At 49.2% G+C, this 18,842-nt stretch overlaps 7 protein-coding genes across 7 annotated transcripts; 4 read left to right on the top strand and 3 right to left on the bottom strand.

The window, feature by feature from the left end:
• Positions 1 to 698: 698 nt before the first annotated feature.
• Positions 699 to 1,732, bottom strand: BDR25DRAFT_206196 (aquaporin-like protein; the record flags this gene model as incomplete). Its single annotated transcript, XM_033684481.1, has 4 exons — positions 699 to 1,026; positions 1,074 to 1,162; positions 1,225 to 1,569; positions 1,622 to 1,732. Coding segments are annotated over 4 exons (873 nt in total), but the record flags the coding sequence as incomplete, so codon positions are not given.
• A 1,513-nt stretch (positions 1,733 to 3,245) lies between these two features.
• On the top strand, positions 3,246 to 5,833 carry BDR25DRAFT_251125 (uncharacterized protein). Its single transcript, XM_033686109.1, has 2 exons — positions 3,246 to 4,711; positions 4,765 to 5,833. The coding sequence occupies exons 1-2, from the start codon at positions 3,492 to 3,494 to the stop codon at positions 5,612 to 5,614; spliced, it is 2,070 nt and encodes a 689-aa protein (XP_033555198.1). The 5' UTR covers positions 3,246 to 3,491; the 3' UTR covers positions 5,615 to 5,833.
• Positions 5,834 to 6,364: 531 nt separating this feature from the next.
• BDR25DRAFT_330808 (kinase-like protein) lies at positions 6,365 to 9,014 on the top strand (the record flags this gene model as incomplete). Its single annotated transcript, XM_033692568.1, has 3 exons — positions 6,365 to 6,369; positions 8,106 to 8,581; positions 8,722 to 9,014. 3 exons carry the CDS (start codon positions 6,365 to 6,367, stop codon positions 8,955 to 8,957), a joined length of 717 nt encoding a protein of 238 aa, XP_033555197.1. The 3' UTR covers positions 8,958 to 9,014.
• A 100-nt stretch (positions 9,015 to 9,114) lies between these two features.
• Positions 9,115 to 9,683, bottom strand: BDR25DRAFT_321371 (uncharacterized protein; the record flags this gene model as incomplete). The annotated part of the gene is made up of 2 exons (XM_033691961.1): positions 9,115 to 9,562; positions 9,613 to 9,683. The coding sequence occupies 2 exons, from the start codon at positions 9,681 to 9,683 to the stop codon at positions 9,115 to 9,117; spliced, it is 519 nt and encodes a 172-aa protein (XP_033555196.1).
• A 1,987-nt stretch (positions 9,684 to 11,670) lies between these two features.
• On the top strand, positions 11,671 to 12,607 carry BDR25DRAFT_309120 (uncharacterized protein; the record flags this gene model as incomplete). Its single annotated transcript, XM_033691055.1, has 2 exons — positions 11,671 to 12,193; positions 12,270 to 12,607. 2 exons carry the CDS (start codon positions 11,671 to 11,673, stop codon positions 12,605 to 12,607), a joined length of 861 nt encoding a protein of 286 aa, XP_033555195.1.
• A 364-nt stretch (positions 12,608 to 12,971) lies between these two features.
• On the top strand, positions 12,972 to 14,416 carry BDR25DRAFT_299952 (NAD(P)-binding protein; the record flags this gene model as incomplete). The annotated part of the gene is made up of 3 exons (XM_033689266.1): positions 12,972 to 13,231; positions 13,285 to 13,362; positions 13,418 to 14,416. Coding segments are annotated over exons 1-3 (1,097 nt in total), but the record flags the coding sequence as incomplete, so codon positions are not given.
• A 25-nt stretch (positions 14,417 to 14,441) lies between these two features.
• BDR25DRAFT_206048 (uncharacterized protein) lies at positions 14,442 to 15,301 on the bottom strand (the record flags this gene model as incomplete). The annotated part of the gene is made up of 2 exons (XM_033684477.1): positions 14,442 to 15,084; positions 15,138 to 15,301. 2 exons carry the CDS (start codon positions 15,299 to 15,301, stop codon positions 14,442 to 14,444), a joined length of 807 nt encoding a protein of 268 aa, XP_033555193.1.
• Positions 15,302 to 18,842: the final 3,541 nt, after the last annotated feature.

Genomic DNA, 18,842 nt, shown 5'->3' with positions numbered 1-18,842 from the left:
CGTCGAGCAGGGTGCCAATATATATCCTAAATTACCCCTGCTATGTTCCACATTAGGTCCCAGGGCGCATCACATGGACAAACGTGCGACCTAGGCGTGAATTACATCAGAACGTTTGAGAAGTGATTGTACCGAAGTCGCAGCGTTTGATGGCACTGACTGCGCAAATGAGTGAGTATCGTGAGAAGCTATGAGTATAACAGGATTACGAGGCTAAAACTATCCCCTTATATCAGCTTGGAAGGGGGTAAAAGAGCATTTGTGAAGCAATGTATTGTGTTGTGATGAGACTGAGGGGCCATGTAGTATATATACAGGCGAGAGGATCCAGGTCTTGAGTTAACCGGAGAGCCTTCCGGGTTACATCTAATGTAGAGAGGAGAGAACGAACGTAACTAGGCAGCAAGCCTGGGAGCAGCCTATCCCCAGGCGAGTAGTGATGCTGACTAACCAAAAGTACCAAGGCCCTAGGTATTCACTGTCCGAAGATAAGTAAACCTTAGAGTGACCAAGTCGGCTATCTTGATTCATATATTGTATACCTCCCCAAAATCCCTCCCAAAATTCCCGCTTTCATCCACTGCACACAACTTCGCCCAAGGTAGAAATGACTCCGGCAGGAGCTTGTATACATACAGATTCCCCTCCCAACCCTATCAAACAAGGTTACCAGCCAAGCCTTGCCATTCAACCCGCAACTAAACATTCGTCTCTTGCTTCCTCAAAACCTCTGTTGCTCCGTCCTCGATCGGCCAGCCTGTCTTACTCAGGTGCTTCGCCAAGCCCACCTCACCACCCGCATTAACCGCATTCCCCTTTCCAATTTTCTTCAAGCTATCTCTCATAAGAAATTCATAGTACGCCGTCGCAAAGAAGGTCGCTGGGATATTCACAAGCATAGCGATCCAGCTATAGTTCTTGTAAGAGAAGGCTTCACCGCCAAACCAGATAGCAGCTACGATTCGAGTGCCGAGATCACGAGCAAGATTGGTTGAAATGTATATATTTGCGAAGCCCCATATCATACTACCGAATGTCAGCGGACGGTCAGCTATAGGGGGAGGATGGCGTACTTCGCATATGCAAGACCAATAACAAAGGGCGCTGAATGTGGGGATACGAATGGATTGGCTGGGTCAAGTGAGGCCCAAATTACGATGCCCTAATCAACTCTCAGTCTCTGGGTGGCCAAGAATATCTGAATACATATACGGGTGGACTTACGATGAAGCTATCAACGAACCATTCGATAAGGAAGAGATATCCAAGGTTATTCTGAGTTTCCCCAGGAAAGGTACAGAGAATACTCGCTGGACCACCGTTGTAGACAGTTCCCTTTCCTGCGGCGATAGATCTCGTAGTAAAAGCCGAAATTTGTTCGTGGTATTGGCCCATCAGGACCAATCCAGCCATGAAGGCCCCGAAAATTTGCGCAAAGAGATAATACAGGACCTTCTTCCATGGAAAGCCTTGCCAGAAGGCAAAGCAAAGCGTGATGGCGGGATTGAAATGCCCACCCGAAGTAGGTGCGCAGGTAATGATGGCGAAAGCAATGCCGAATGCATATGCCTATTAGGATTCAATACACTGCGCAGAAGGAGTTCTAACTGCATTTATTTACCAAACCTATCTGGAGGAGCGATCCGAAAGCCGGTTCCGTTTCGTTCAAAAAGAAGGATGCCGTCGAAGCGATACCGGGATACACTATACGATATGTCAACACTCCTGATGATTAACGGCAAACGCTTTGTCGTCTTCAGGAGTTTTCCTTCTGGAAAAGGCCCGGAAGAACTGTTTCGACTTGTAAGGCGCCCACACCTTTCAGAGAGTGCAAGACCTCAATGAAGCTCCTTAAGAAAGCTTGAATGAACTACCGATCGACTATGCATACGGGACGTGGCGGGACGGATATCGATCCCTCGGGTGCTGCTTCTAGCTTCGCATCGTGATTTATAAGTTGATATCGTACGAGTGTGGCATGAAGATAAGCACGGGCAGGATTTTAATGAACTCTAGACTAAGATGCAGGAAGATCTAGGACGGGGAGCATAACATCGGCAACTCGCAGTCGTCATCATGACAAGTGTCGTCCCCACACTTAGCTAAACTGTTCATGGAAACTAACATATTTGGAAACGGGAAGCCCGAGGGCAGCGGTTTCGAGTTATTTCCATGGTTGACATTGTTAACAACCCACTAATGACGGATGGTGTGAGGTTGGGCGATCTCAGTGAACAACCGAGGCAGTATGAAGACAGGGAAAGAAACCCCTGAGGAGTGGAGATTGACGCACTGAACGGGCCACTGACGCGGGTGAGAGAAATTTGATGAGGAAGGTCTTGAAGAGAATTGATAGTCCTAATGCACAGCTAGGATGCGCGGAACGCGATGGAGAGGTGTGAAGGGTCGCGGAACTATCGTCTTCTAAATAGATCCGTTCGGAGATCTTAAGTCCGAAGGCTCGTGCGTAGCCTTCCCGAATCTCCTCCCATTCTCTTCTCCTTTCTCTCAACAACTATGCCTCCGCTTCATACGTTATATCCAAAATTTCCATACTATGGGTCTAATCGCATTGTTTGATCTCACCTTCAGTCTCTCACTCTATCATCTACCTCATAGTTCCGTATTCCATGCAAAGCAATATTTTCTGTTGTTTTGTGGGAGTCTTATCATCTCAAAGCCGCTACAAGTCTGTCCCATGGAGAGGCTACCTATAAGTAGGTTGCGCTCTTCACATATCGACTAGACTTTCCTTTATAGAAATCTAGTTTCTTGTTCGAGCTGCTACATGTCGGCTCACATGGGAGGGTCTGATGGTAGGAGCTTGTATGCTTCTAAAATATCTCTCTGGTTTCCGTAACTTTTTAGCAGGCTGTAGAATTCCTTACCAATGAGCAGCTCAAGGCGGTAACGTGCAGTCCACGTAACGCCGCCAAGGGTTTAGAAACCGTGCTCCTACCACTATGGCAATCCCTCCTAAACCCGTATCGCAACGCACTCATTATCTCATAGGTTTTAACTGGTCTCTCCGGCCAAGGATCTTAAGACAGTCCGGTGGCGTCATGACCATGATGCAGCTGAGGATATGATCTGCTCAATTTTGCGAAACCCAGCCATCCAGTTACAAGGATAAGTCTGAATATTGACGCACCGGATTACCATCAGGAGATCTCGGACCTGAAATCTCCCGTTTAGGCGAATCTGTGGTTTTTCTTTCGACCCCCGGCTTGTGACCGGTCTGTGGCTTTCGAGGCTTGAATCCTTCAGTTTTGCCAACCAATCCATACGCGCTGTGGAGACGTGCATATGTCGACGGCGACAACAATAAGATGGAATAACTAAAGCTGCATTCAGCTCGTTGCCTGCATACCCCTGAGGCTGTGGAACTTCACGATGTTAAACCCTACCCAATTTCCAGTACAACACACATTCCCACCGACGTTCATTTACTCATCTTCACATTCTTTTGTACTTGACGTGTTACCACAAACATGGTTCGCTTCGAAAGCCATTCCCTTGCAAGTCTCGTTATTTTCGCATGTCTCTCGTTTTTATCATCTGCGAATGATTTGAATCCCAGCAGCGAATGTGACAGTGCTGCTCAAATCACGGTCCTTGTCACGGAAACTGTATATGGGTCTATGGGAGAAGCTACTCACGAACCAAGTCCATATGGATATTCAGTCCACAGCGCTGCGGTTTCTGAGCACCCGTTCCCAATCCCAAGCGAGTACTCCTCGTGCTTTGATCGGAGCAACAAGCCATACGAATATACGTACAGCTCTGGCTACCACTTCTCTGGCGAAACGAAATGCACCAAGACAACGAGTGTTACGAAGACTGGGAATAGCTATGCTCATAGTACTCCCATCTACGGCATGCACAATACCACATTGTCAGGAATATACCCTACCGGAACTGGACCGCCAAAGAATTCGACAAACCCGACTCCCGCCCCATGTGAACCCAAGATTCAATTGAAGGGGGTCTCAGAGTACACCTTCAACAAAAAGAATTCACCGTTCTCAATTGACATAGTCTCCTGCTCCAAATTCAACCAGAACCAAACTGCAGCCTTTGCAAACTTCGAGCCTGTGGTGGAGGGTATCACTGTTAGCCCTGATAGAGTCTCGTTCACCGGATTCTCGAAAGACTACCTTCTTCTCTCAATATTTGCTCTCGATACTTATGGCTCACCTATTATCAAGTCCTATGAGCTGCATTTTGGTAGCGTTGATATGCCCATTCTGGTTCTCAACCCAGATGATAGTCCAGCCAGCGGGGTTCACGTTGAAGCCAATGCAACTATATACCCAGGCCTTACCGGATCCTGCACCACAGATGCCTCCGGCAAATGTACGCTGCCAAACCTCCCTGGAACAACTATTAGTCTTGTGGCTAGGACCGGCGATAATTCCATCGCAGTCAACGGGGTTGCACCAACCGCCGTGCAGGTCACCCTGAAGCTCATCCCATATATCACTCCCAAGCCTGGTGCGAGCCTCGAAGTTGCTAATGGCACTGAAGGGTGGACTGGTGGAACTCTACAACAGTCCGTAAAGATCAAGCGTGATACGACATTAGTTGTCAACACCAACGGTCAATTCTTGATCCAAAAAGCCAGCAACAGCTTCCCTGTGCGCCCATCCACCAAGAACGTGTATATCAAATACCGCTTCATCACCTCGGAAGTCCCAGGTGGTTTCTTCGGGTGCGCTACAGTATCCTAACATGCTCCTTTGCACCCATGCTAATCTTTCCCAGAACCCAGTTCAACGACTACTACTCCATAACCATCCGCTCCGACACGGGCGCCTTTGTCACAATCACTAACAGCATGAACGCCCTCGGTCTCGGCGCCTTCGATGCGAGCGGTGCCACCGACATATTCACTCTCTCCCTCCAAGTCCCCACAAATACTAAAAGCGTCTCCTACGACATTGGCGTCTCGAATGTCGCAGACAACCTCTATGACTCGTCACTCGTCGTCGAGAAAGTCGGTGACGCTGACTGCGACAAATGCGGGGACTGCGAATCCTGTCCTACTGATCCGATGTGCCAACCATCTTGCAAGAATCCCCCACCAAAGAGTTGTGACTTCTATACTACGTGTGCAGAAGCCCAGTTAGGATGTGGGGCAGAGGGATATCCGGTTAGGTACGGTAGGAAGAATTGTCTTGCGTTTGATAGAAATCGAGCGTTTTTCACGCCCGCAGGTCAGAGCTTTATATGGGGTACTATGAGCTGTCTCCAGCGCGCACTCGTTCCGGCACTAGAAACCTGCAAGGAGTCGTGCGACTCGCTGGCCGCCAAGGCATTTGCCTCGCATGCGGGTTGTTATGTTGATAATGGGTTTTGTGGGCTTGGCTGTGGGGATATTCTCGCGGTGTTGATTACGGTGAACACGGATTTGGTGTCGAAGGAAAGTGGGTCGCAGGTTTTGGATACGATGGGGCTTTGCATCGGGAAGGCTCTGGAAACACTGACGGGATGCACAGGGGAGGTGGCATTTGGAGCTGTGATGGGGTTGACGGCGGAGGTGAGTGTGCCGTTGGCTATTGCTGTTACGGTTGCGACGAGGTATTTGGGGTCCATTGCTGCGGGGTTGATCTGAGAAGGTTGATACCCCCCATACATATTGGCATTGCGGCGGAATGTAGTAATACGATTTGGGACAGGATTTTAGCATCCTTGCAACCCTCTTCTTAATTCAAGGACGAGTTGAAAGCCGCGGTATCCCTGTCAATGTTCTTTTGTAGGCCCTCCGATTCTACAGTCAAAATCAGTATCCCTCCTGGAGCTAGCCTATCAACTTCACTACGTTCAATTTTATATACAATGCCTATATTAACTTCTATTCATCGTGGCTCACTTCCTAATTGCCGAAACTTTAAGTTCCAAGACCTATCATTCAGTACATAAACTCAAACTAGATCCCCTAAATACTTCTCCCTTCCCATTCCTACCGAAGGAGCCGGATAGTAGGGAATAAAAACTCCTTCGAGAACCGTGCATGTGACTCCACTCCTGAACTTGAAAAGGGTGTGTACAGCACACATCACGAAAAGAGCGATGCAGTCTACCCATGGCTTCTAGGGAGTCCTATCGTGTCCCGCAAATCGATTGCTCTAACGGTTTATAAGCTTTCTGGGTGGTCTCTGGTATTTGAAATCCTAACCATGATGACGAGTGTTAATCCGAGGTTCTAAATGCAAGGGGGGGCTACCTCATGGGTTGAAAGGGACCGATTTTTGCTTCATGCCACCAGACCTGTTCACCGCTCTGGTTATTTAATTCCTTTCATGCGGGATTCTTCCCTCAGGTCACTAATTGGAATGCTGTATGCGCGGAAATACTGGAGAAGATGTCGTAGTTGAGTACGTGGAAATCTCTTCCCAGAAACATAAGTTCCAAGTTCATATGACGGCTCTTTTTGGAAAATGAGTTGAGGGTTGCCAGAATTAGAAATTGAAATTATCAGGACACATGGCTTCCTCATGAACCTGGCGAACCTCTCGGCGCGAGGAGAATAAGCCTGCAATCTAGTAGTGCCCTGCGCGGGTGATGTGTTGAATTGAACTGATAAATGGAAGGGTGAGTTAGTCATGGAGAGCACCCACTCTATCATACTTGGGAAATTATAAAGTTAAGGTTGCGGAGAATATAAGTGAACAAGTGCATCCATGAAACGGAGAGACGTAGAGGACGTCGTCTTGATACGGATGAGAAAGAAGCCTTACAAGTCGTGGGATGCCACCCAAAACTTGCACTGCAGGATTGAGAGAATACATCCATTGAAGTAGCCGTATCTTGAAACCCACCGGTATACCCATAATATATAACTCAGCACCTACCGGACCGATAACGCCATCATTGTACTATTTATACAGCGTCGCCTCATTGTTTCACCCTTCCTCATCTTCAACTTCGTCGTCTTTTTCCACTAGCTTCTCATCCTCCTTATCCCGCTTTTCCTCATCCTCATCATCAGCCGTCGCTGCATCAGGCACACCACTATAATCCGGCCGGACAATTATCTCCCCCTGTTTAGCCAGAAGAGATTCAAGAAGCGGTGCCGCAGCCAAGAGGGCATTATACTGGTCAATCGAGAGCGCAATCCCCTGTAGAAGTCAGCTATCTTCTTCCTCAAAGATAGGTATTAAACACCCTAACCTTTTTCCCCGGCAACATCACCCCCACATCATTTTCCCAGAACTCGCGAATGTTAACAAACGTCTTCTTCTTAAACTCACTGACGGTAGCTCGGCGGGTGCCTCTAGCGTTCAACTAATCCGCTTGTTAGCCAGCCCAGCCAACTAGTCAATTATGAAATCTTCCAGGTGGTACAACATAAGGTGCTGTACATACAGGAACATATTGGTTGCCATCGTCATCTTCTTCGAGCTTTGGCACGAGGGATCCAGTCTCGGTTTCTCCGTCCTCTTCTGCCTTCACTTTCTTGGAGCGGTGGGAAGCGGGGTCGTCGCGTTCGGCGTAGGAGCGTTTCCTTGCTCCGAACTTAGGTGCTCCACCTTTCTGAAAGCCGCCTCGCTTGGAGCCGCTGCCAGCCATTGCGGTTGAATTAGACGGTTGGAGTTGTTGTGTGAGACAATGTGGTTGCGTTGAGTCGATGCGATGAGGCATGAGGATGACGCGATGGAGGCAGGACGCGGAAACGCGCTAAGGGAATAGTCACGTGCCGTATTAGCCGGATACGGCTAGCGTTGGAGGTTTGTCTCCCTCTTCGTTTTCGAGGTTTAGTCTGTGGTAATAATCCTACTTCTTGTCAATAGTAAAATATCTTACTGAAATTAGCTCTAGTAAAACCCTCTTATCGTTCCCCTGAGGAACTCGACATTCACGCGTCAACCCCACTCCCAACACCATAAAATCATGCCTCTCCTCGCGCAAAAAGACATAGATCTCTCTACCGAATACTACTCTCGAAGCGCCTACTCTACGAACCTCGCCTACGGCCCTCCCAAATCCCTCCGTCGTCCTACCCTGCCACGCCTTCGAGCCCCCTAAGGCCTCACGCAAGAGAACCTATCCTCTTTCCACTTACCGCACAATCGTGGGATGGCATCCCCATAGGTTCCGCCTAGGTATAACATCGAAACTCAACACAACGGCACCGAACATCTCGCCATCAACAACACTTTTGTTCGCCGGTTCTTGACACGACTAGCGTTGCATCCTACGGCGAAGTTCTATTCACGGGATGGACTCTGCGTCCCAATCTCGAAACACAAAATTGTGAAGACGGGCCGTCGAGTCCACCTGACGGAAGGTGTCGCAATCAAATACCTAGCTGGAAACACTGCCATTCCCGTCCCAAAGGTCCATTGCTCCTTTTTGCACAAGAACAGAGCGTACATTGTTATGGAGAGGATCCAAGGCGAGGAACTGTCAAAAGCGTGGAACAGCATGTCTAAAGAATCAGTCGAGGGTGTTTTCGCGCAGTTGAGAAAGATCTTCCAAGAGTTACGCGCCCTAACACCTCCAGGCACGGGTGTGGAAAGCTATATTAAAGGCTCCTTATATGACTCTCGCAACCGCGTGGAAATCCACGTTTTGGTCCGTTCGAGACAATCCAAGAATTTCAATTCTGGCTTAGACGAGACTTGAAACCCGAAGATCTCAAAGATCGGGAAAAGGATCAGGATTGGCACGACCTCCAGGACATGATGAGCAAACCAGATGGGCCATGACCTCCGCTAGTTTTTACTCACGGTGATCTAAATCCGATCAATGTTCTCGTTTGTGGGGGCAATGTGGTGGGAATCATTGGTTGGGAGTTCTCCAGATGGTATCCGCATTATTGGGATTATACATCGGCCTGGTTTGGCAATGTTACGAGAACGGAATGGCAAGGCATGCTTGACAAGGTTCTCGACCGACCGCGTCCTGAGGAACTCAGGATGGAGGAAGTTCGCAATAAATGGTGGGACGAATGATCGCTCATTGAATGGCGCTTGATGTGCGGTTACTTTAAGAGGGTGTTCGCACTACTCGCAATATCATTGCATAAACCGGAAACAACCAGAATGTAAATGCGTTATAAAATTACAGGTTAATGACCTTTCTCTTGCGACAGCTCAAGGTTGCTAGTTTCTACGGCACACTTTCCTTGTTTTCAAGCATGTCCCAGGTTGGCTTCGGTTTCGACAAATCAGCAGCTGATCGATAGCGACCACTAGCAGTCTTGTCTCCTACGTATCGTCTCGCACATGCCTCGATCTTCTGCCAGTCTAGCTCGGCGGTACCAACACACTTCCCGTCCTTCGCAATCTCGGCCAAGGCACTCGCGACCCAAGTACGACATCTCCAGTTTGAATCACCCTGCACAACTGGAAGCCGTCGAAGAAGGGTAATGAGACGTTGTTCATCTTCGATCTTGGCGATGAGAATGCGTGCTAAGAGTCTGATGGTGGTTTGGACATTCTCTAATGGGATTTCTTCATAGGTCCAGCCGAAAGGGGAGTTTTTGACGTGGTAACTTGCGCCTGGTATTACGTCTTTCCCCTCTGCTTTGGGTCCAATCAGAAAGCCCCAGTGGTATCTAAAGGGGTCAATATGTGTTAAGAAAACTTAAAAGTGCAGCTAGCTCACTTGCGCTCCTCGTTGTTTGCGACACCGCTAGGATATAAGGTAATGTACAAACGATTTTTGTTAGAAGGCATGCTGAATGTGGCGCAGACCCGGAAACGAATGAATAGGCAACGTGAATGGGCTGCGCAGAATGAAGTTGAGGCAATTAATCTGCAGTTGAAATATGGGATATCTTGACCAGCATGAGGGAATGGTGTTGGTTGTAGGTGGCATCTACATTTTGTTCCTGTTCTTATACCTTTTTTATTATTTAATATCATGAAAATAGAACGAAATACCTAAACGCCATCTTTGTAGAGTTTGAATTATGCATAAAATATCTACTTCGATTGGCCTAGAGGCATTGAATTTGTACATCTACGTCTGCTTCTATTTTGGAGTGCGGCACAGCTTTGGTACCCTTTGACGATATAGGTGCCTCCACATTTAAGGACCACATTGCGCCGGGCCTAGCTCTTAGCGCTACCTCGCCGCACAGCATCTGAAGGCGTAGCCTCCATTATCCATAACTGTAATTATCATGAAGAGTGTTGTTTTCACACCAGCAGATGGCCTACAGCTGCAAACTTTAGCCAACGAAGTGCTCTGGCTATTCCCCAAGGCTTACAAATGTTCAAGTTGACGAGCTCGAATCCTACACAACTTCTTCACACACTGGTAATCAGATGAGCTTCCTACTGTTAACTTCCTCGGCGAACTCGGACTCGCGCAACGACTACAGGTGTTGAAGGTTGTACTCGGGCGGATGGTCCGCGTCGTTATCGAGGAGCTATGCCGCTTCCTCAATCTCCCCGCACCCGTCCATGGCCTCACCACGATATGTGTCAACGTCTGTCAGGTTGGTCTCGCTGCAGGCATCATCGCCGGCCTCGAACTCGCTATCGATGGTGCAGCCGACGAGGAGCCGTCGCTGCTGCGTACGCGGAGAGTTATGCCGGCTGAACCAGTTGACAGACGGCAGGCGGAGGCCAATTAGGACAGAGAGTGGCGGAGAATGAGCACACTCGCTCCAAGGACAGGCAAGCAGGAAGCAGTGGGCGGCGCCGAGCGAGTCTTGAGAGGTTGATAGGCTAGGAGCGCTTGCGGAAGGTAAGGGACGGAAGCTGTTCGCAGCTGCCGGGGGGGCAGCATGAAGCTATCTTTTTAGAGAGGTGTGGCCCCTTCGCAAATGGACAGGTCCAGTTCTGGCTCCTGGAGCACAGAATTGTGAGGTGAGTCGTGGGGTTACATAAACAAGGAAGCCGTTTTGGGCCCTGGCTCTGGGCGGTTCACGCCAAGATTGCACCAAGCCAGAGCCGGCTAGACGCGACCAGGGTGGCCCGGCCCGGATCGGATTTTGGGGTTTATGCGAGGGACTACACTAAACCTGAAACGGGAGTCCCCGCATAGAAATTACTGAAAAAGGAACTTAATGCCATGCCGCAAGGGCTGAGCAAAACGGCTCAGTGAAGCGAACTGGATTTAGCGAGCAATGTGCAGCAGTTAATACATCTTGCTCATGAGGTTGCGAAGCCTCTTGTCAGGGCATCGTAGTCTATATGTAGCTTGACGAGTCCCAAGACGACAGATACCTCAGTAGGGTTCCGCATTGCCGGGTGAGAGCAGGGAAAGCGAGGGTGATTCTACGTTAGACCAGAGATACGGGCCACCCAGTCTGGAGACAGGATTACAGAGAGACGTTGATTTGCGGAAGCTGAAGAAAGAGTTACAAGGCTTGCGGCGGGCGTTGAGGAACGAAACAGGAGGCTAGCGCCAAGACGTGTTCAGTCTCGCGAACCCTTTACAGTTCTGAGTGGAAGGCATATGGATTATATGATTTAACAGCGCGTGCTGTGACTGACCAATGCAGCTAGCGATGCTTCATCAACCCAACACGCCCGCCTTTTCTCCTAACATGGATCCCACACCTTCTAAAGTTTCGTGTCTCGCATTCCCTTCCGTGTTTATTCATTGACCCCCGCCCATGTTACCTCACGTGACGGCGCGATACTGCCGTATATGGGCTCGACACGTACCCCGCTCCATATCCAAATCACCCCTCTCCTCCCTCCCTCAAACATGTCTACATTCAAGCAATCCACCGCCTGCTGCACCGTCCCTCCCATTGATCCCAAAGAAGTAACCTACAGCCCAAAAGGCAATTACCAAAACGTCGGTGGATTACGGACGTGTATTCTCCCCTTCTCATTCTCAGCGCGGGTATCGCAAGTTACCCTACAAGTCTGCCATGCTAACGACTTCTACTACCACACAGACATCACAGGCGATGACTTTTCTCATCCTCCAACGCACGCCCTAGTAGTTCTCTACGACATCTTCGCCTTCCATTCAAACACCCTGCGTGGCGCTGACATCCTCGCTACATCAGGGGATCGGTCTTACCTCGTCCTGATGCCTGATTTCTTCGAAGGTAAGGTCGCGGATTGGGATTGGTATCCGGACGACACTCCCGAGAAGACTGAGAAGCTAGAGGGGTTTTTGAGTGGTCCGGGCAATACTGAGAAGACGGTTGAGAAGGTGATGATGGTGCAGAAGGAGGCGAGTGAAAAGTGGAAGGGGGTGCAGAAATGGGGGGTTTTAGGTAAGCCGCCGGCCACAAATATCTCCCACGCTTCAGTTATCCCTAGAGGTGGTGCGGCCACTGATGGATGTTGCAGGATACTGTTGGGGAGGTTGGGTAGTGTCCTATTGCTCCGGACCATCGACTCCCTTCTCTGCTGTCGCGCAACTGCATCCCGGATTCGTCGGTAAGAACATAGCAGAGAAAATAATCATTCCGGTGCTTGCTATTGCATCGAAAGATGAACCGGAAGAACGCGTAAAGCGCTTTATGAATGAACTCAACCCAAACATTTCATATAAGAACTATGCGATATTTCCGAAAATGGAGCATGGATGGCTCAGCGCACGAGGTGACTTAGAAAAGGAAGAAGTAAAGGAGGCCTATGAAGAAGGCTATAAGATGATGCTAGATTTCTTTGGAGAATGGATGTAGCCGCACTGATGCATCTTGCGTCATTATTTCTTTCTTTGTATATCTAGTCTCGCATCCTTACCCCATCTTCGTGAGTGTCCTAGTATTCGAATTAATGTAGAAAAACCCGTCTATGGCGTGCTGATCGATGTCAACTAGCAAACGTGTCAAACAAGGCTACATCTGCAGAGTAAGAGTTCTTGTCAATGCTGACGGCTCACCCCGCACTTGACATGGGGTGGATGCTAGTCCAATCAGTACGCCTCATAGCCACCCGCCATCACCAAGGTGGTTCGCCGCTCAGTAGCGATCGACTCGATGCTTATGTGTTGTTTCGTATAAAAGGTGTCCGGAGCCCAGAGTTGCAGACGAGCCTCGGGATGACCACAAATCTTGGCCTATTCCCATTTATAATTGTCTCGCCCTCCCACCATCCCCCGAGGTTCACTCTTTATCAGCCCAATATCCAAAACAAATGCCCATCATGACTGAACCTTTAAACCTACCTGAGACTTTTTATTGCACTCCAAAAATCGACTTCACCAAGAGGGTCGACACAAGCAATGTCAAAGGGAAAAGTGTGATCGTGACTGGAGGTGCTAATGGCATAGGAGCGGGCTGTGCCACGGCCCTCGCAGAAGCAGGGTAATTCGACTTCCTCCGTCAGGTGTTATACAACTGATAGTATTCCCCGGCAGAGCATACGTCACGATCCTCGACATCAATGAAGATCAAGGAAACGCAATCGCTAAAGACCTGCAAAGTAAAGGACACCAGTACGTCCAACCTCGCCGCATCCCACCCTAGTAAACCCCTAACCGCCCCTCCTAGTGTCCAGTTCATAAAAACGGACATAACATCCTTCTCCTCCCAGACCACCGGCTTCAAATCCGCAATCTCCTTTTCCCCTAACTCCACTATTGACATTGTTCTCGCCGCCGCCGGTCTCACTGGACATAACATCCAATCCTGGCTCGATGAAGCCACAGCCGCAGATTCCGCCGACGATCCTAGTCCGCCAATGACTGCGACTATCGATGTAAACCTCACTGGTTTGTTTTATAACGCGCATCTTGCGCTTTACTATTTTCGCAAAACTTCAACACCAGGGAACAGGGGAACGAAACAGCTAATCTTGGTATCCAGCCTCGCAGGTTACGTCACACTATCCCAAATCCCAGATTACCTCGCGTCCAAATTTGGGGTCCGTGGGATGTGGAAATCTCTACGGCATGCTATACACATACTAAGCCCCTCATCCCAACCTTCATCCCAATACCCCCTCTTCCGCACAAACCTCATAGCCCCCACCTTTATCCAGACCAACATGACCGCCGCCATCGAACCCGTTCTGCAAGCCATGAACATCGAGCTCGGAAACATCGCCGATGTAGTCGCTGGTGTCATGCGTGTAGCGTGCGATGAACAGGTGTTCGGACGCGCGGTTGCAATTGCCGCGAGTGTGAAGGAGGCAGGGGATCGGAATTTCGATCTTGGAGATGATTGGGAGGGGAAGGATGCAGGGGAAGGGGTTCTGGAGGGGATCATAGGAGGGAGGATTCGCGGGTTGGAGATTGTGGGGTTGCCGGAGTATAGGCATAGGGCAGAGGGAAAGGAAGAGGGAAAGGAAGAGGGAAAGGAAGAGGGAAAGGAAGAGGGAAAGGCGTGGAATAAGAGGATAAATGTTGAATAAGAGGATATAGGAGGGAGGTGGGTAGTGTGGATAGAGTCTTGGTCTGTGAACAGCTTTAACCCTTTTTGGGAGGCTGCCTGAGATACTGTTCTGGTTTCAAGCAGGAGCCTTGTATCCCGAATTGAGAGCATGCAGTCATTATGGTCTGATGGCCACGTACCATCATAGAGTAAGTCTTCCAGTACCTTCCCATCCTGCCCAAACTCCTCCAAGCTCTTTTGCCAAATCCTCTGCCGACTTCCCATCCGCATCCTTCAGACTTCGGATATCTGTCTTGCCCTCCACGTCTCCCCTCATAATCCCCAACGTCTCTGCCTCTTGAAACACCTCAGCCGGAAACTGCATCAGGTCCAGATTACTTGCAAGTAGTAGAAGCAACCACGCGACCTCCCTACTACCCGCCTGCACCGCAGCATGCAAGCCGGACTGCATGTCACCAATTGGATCCTGGTATCTTAGCAGTTCATCCGGACCAATTGTCCGCCCTTGTAGTTGGCCTTCTTCCATGTCCTCATCATCGTGCTCACCATCTTCATCCTCGCCATCATCTTGTAACATGCTAATGATAGCTCTAACATCCCCTTCACGACAGAACTCGAGGAAGGCGCGACATTTGCGATCTTCGGGATATGCTTTGAGATAACTCTCTTCAGTGAGCAGTGGGAGTATGTCAAGCTTCTTTTGTAGCCCTCCTTCGTTGTGTAGGTCGCAGAAGACTTGCTGGGTTCCATTGGAAGAGATGGTCGCGATGTTCTTGCCGCAGTTGGGGCATTCGGTTACTTGGTAGGCTTCGAGGAGGCATTGCCTAGGATTGAATTATGGGAAGGGCTTTGAGAGAAGGGGGGCATAGGAGTGTACCAGTGAAAGTGGCATCCGCAATTGAGATGCAGGTCATCGGGGACGGTTTGCGGAGCTGCAGCGGGCGCCTTCCCCGATGATGAAGTTCCCATCTCGACATCCTCATCTTCGTCGGGTTCAAGCTCGAGCACCAGAGGTTGCTGGCAAGCAACGCAAGCAGCCATAATCGTGCTGTATTAGGGGTCGTGGGGGGTTCATGGTGAGAGATGCTGTTCAGAGGGGTTGACGCCCCGCGGGGTCGTTGGAGAAATTTACTGCCAAGACTTTTGTCTTTCCCGTGTCGCCTCCTGCGAAACACACAGACGGATTGATTTACTTCTTGTCAGGAACATAGTCCTAACATATATGCATATTGCGTGGGCAGTTGGGAAAATCCCAAATTTGCAAAGCACCCTTTCATATCTCTCGTGACGTTGTCCTGCCTCTCTACCTTCTATTGAGTCCCCCTCGTCCTAAATATATCCTCTGTTGCCATCTCTCCTTCCTCACCCCTCTAGAGTCCCTAGGACTTCCCTACAACCCCGAATAAATCCCCTTTCTTCGTCTCACCAAGTGGCGCATTGTCGCGATTAAGTGTTGCCTCCAAGGAATAACCCGTCCGCGACCCCATTTATCTAAGTTTTCTTTTGCTCGGAGACACCTGCTCCACTCCTGAAATAGTTCCTTCCAGTCGATTATTAGTATCACCCTAACGCCATCATATCTCTTTACGGATTTCGGCCTGATGGAAGTCAGACGCTCCTGGTGGCATAGACAGATCATCCATCGAGTAATTTTGGACATCCGCATGACTTGCCAATGGTCCTCCCACACCCACGCCGGGTGACCAAGCCAGCTCCTAGGCCCATATTCATTGCATTGGGCAAGGTCTTGGTAAGGTTGAATGGGGGTGAACCAATCGGCAACCTCACCTCCTTTGATTCGTTTTCGTTCCTGTTGCAACGCCATCTTCTTGATTACTGGGCGGTATTGCAAACCCTCATCCTCATGTTTTGCTCGCAAGACTTCATAGTCAGCCAATGGTACTCTGGAAAACACAGCAAATCTTGAATTCTTGGATTCCAGGCCTTTGAAGTACAAGGCGCATAACTTTGGCGGCTCCCCGTCCCAAGTGTCGTCCATTTCCCAAGTACCCAACCTGGTGTCTGGGAGGTATTGGTGCTGGGCAACGTTTTCGGCCCAATTACGGAATGAGTGAGATACGTAGCGGCAAGAGAGCCACACCGTAGGAAGCGGGACATTTTCCAGGATTTTGAGCCATATCTCTGGAGGCAGAAAGAATTCTGCGGTCCTCGGAGGCTTCGAAGGCTTACGAAAGCGCCGCCAAGTCTTGCTTTGGAAAAAGCTTAATGCGTCGGTTGGATCGAACATCGCGGATATGCTCCACTGAATACTTTGGGGGGGCTCCTTCCAGAAGGAGAGAGCATATGTGCTAGCAGGTGCGTTTGGTGACGAAGTACGGGATGGTGGAAAGTTTCGTGATGTGTACGAGAATATAGCTGCCACTCTGGCTTTCTAAACCCCTCGAGCGATTGTTGGGAGACACACCCACCGTGGAACCACAGTTAAAGACCAAGCCAAATTTTTAACCACTAATAACTCAACACCGCAATGTCTCAGAATGGCTAGGTATCAGCATATCTAGATATACAGCCCCAAATTCTAAACCCTCCATTACCGGCCCCCTTTGACTTTATTTTAATAGTCTACCCCCACCTATTTATTCAAATAAACCACCCCAAATCAACCGGAATCCGATGCCGAATCTCCTGCCTAATCTGCCACTTCAAGATTTCTATCTTCTCGAAATAATCACCGAACAAGACCTTCCGTCTTACTCCAGCAATCAATTTGTTCATATTTTAGAAGTGGGGTTTATCCCTATCCCTGACCACAAAGAGAAATCCCTTCGCAAAAACCCTGCATCAAAGCTCGCCGTACAGTTCCTCAACTGCTGAAAGCATATGGCTATCCCAAGCTAGTGCATCCGGAATGAGCAAAGCAATGGCACTTTTCGTAAGGCTCATACATTAGAACTTGAGTTCATGGCGCTTCTTCTTGCCCTCTTTGCTTTGTGGCGGCATGCCAAAGTCGAATCCTAGTTGCGCGTATTGTAGCTGGAATCTCAGCATGATTTCCTAGCTCAATTGTCCGAGCCCGGGCTGTGAACAACGACACTTCGTCCGCTGCCGGATCGGACTCAAGCGCTCGACGATATTCAGCACTAACTGGTTCGGCAGATCCTGCATGCACTGGCTCTAGACCAACTCTCGTTCTTTTGGTACAGGGCAGTTCATATCTTAGCAGGAGTCACGCTCAAGGACTAGGTCTTCTTCGAGGGTAAGCATCGGTTGCGAACTGAGTGTCCTCCGAAGCGAATCTCCTTTTCCATAATGAGCATGGTAAATACCGTAGTCATTCAGGGAGACGGCATATCGGCAGAAGGTTATTTTATGCAGGTGGACAATCGCTCTCAAGTTGACACCCAACATGCCTAGATTCGCGTATGCCGGGCCGATACTAGGACAATATGTACGAGTTACATTTCCCTAGTAAGCAGAGGCTGGGGTGTTTATGCCGCGGATGACTCCGACAAGGCGGCGTATCGCTCTGAGAAAGATTTTGATATTTTGGTATTCGGTGGTTAGTTTGACAAGTTGACGTTGATGAGGTCATGTAGGGGGGTTGCAGAAGACGTGGGAGAAGGCTTCATGGAGTGGGTTTTCTATGTTTGGCGCTTCTCCCATTTTTCGTTTCGCTTTTCGGCTTTCAACTTTACTTCCCTCTCGCCCAGTTGCTCCATCCTATTTCATGACACTATTTCACTCGTGCACTACGATTCCTGGGAGCGGACCGTGTAACTTTTCCCATTGGGAAGGTGCTGTGAGAATTCAGATGCAAAGAATAAGCACAGCTTGGGGAACGAACATACGAGTTACGAACCTCCGCGATCTTACCCTATGGCTCCGGCTTCGAAGTGCCCCCACTACTGCGTGAATGATAGCGTACCGTTTAAAATCGATCGAGCATTTATCACAGCCTAGACCCATTCATACCTGGAACGTTTTCTGCTTTCCAATCACACGCGACACTTCCTTACCCAAGAGAAGCACATCATCCCTAATCCCAAGATGTACAGATAGCCCCATATACTTAAATTGCTCTGGTACTCCCGATCCGGCTTTACCCAGCTCCGGGACCCATAATTTTCGTTGAGAAAAGTCTCGTCAACTGAGCAAGATTAGATGACTACAGTTACCCCAGGTCGTGATACAATGTACCCTGGGTCGGAAATCGTGTCACCCGTGGCGACATGTAACAATCGGAGATAATTTTCCATTAATAATATTCCAGATTATGAAAATAGGGGAAAGGTGAAATGGAGATGAGTAGTTTTCTATTTTAACGCTGCACCAAATGTAGGAAAAGACTTTCTGCCAAGACCTAGCGAAAGGCAATAGTCACCTGATACTACACGTGACTGAAACTAGGCTGACCGAGGCACTCCCCTCTTATCCCTCAAGTCTAAATGTTTTGATTTGTCGGTAACCAGAATCTTCTATCCATTGTCCAAATATAGTTAAGCGTTAAATGCTCCATCGAGCCAATAAGAATGACACGCCAGTCCTCTTGTAAAATGCACTTCTCATGTTGTCTTCGTTTAAGGAGATAGACTCCGATGGCCGCACAATAATGCACGCAAGC

This window comes from Lindgomyces ingoldianus (assembly GCF_010093535.1).
Source record: "Lindgomyces ingoldianus strain ATCC 200398 unplaced genomic scaffold BDR25scaffold_1, whole genome shotgun sequence".
NCBI lineage: Eukaryota > Fungi > Ascomycota > Dothideomycetes > Pleosporales > Lindgomycetaceae > Lindgomyces > Lindgomyces ingoldianus.
The sequence above is the reverse complement of the archived record's forward strand: the minus strand, read 5'-3'. Positions and strand labels throughout refer to the sequence as shown.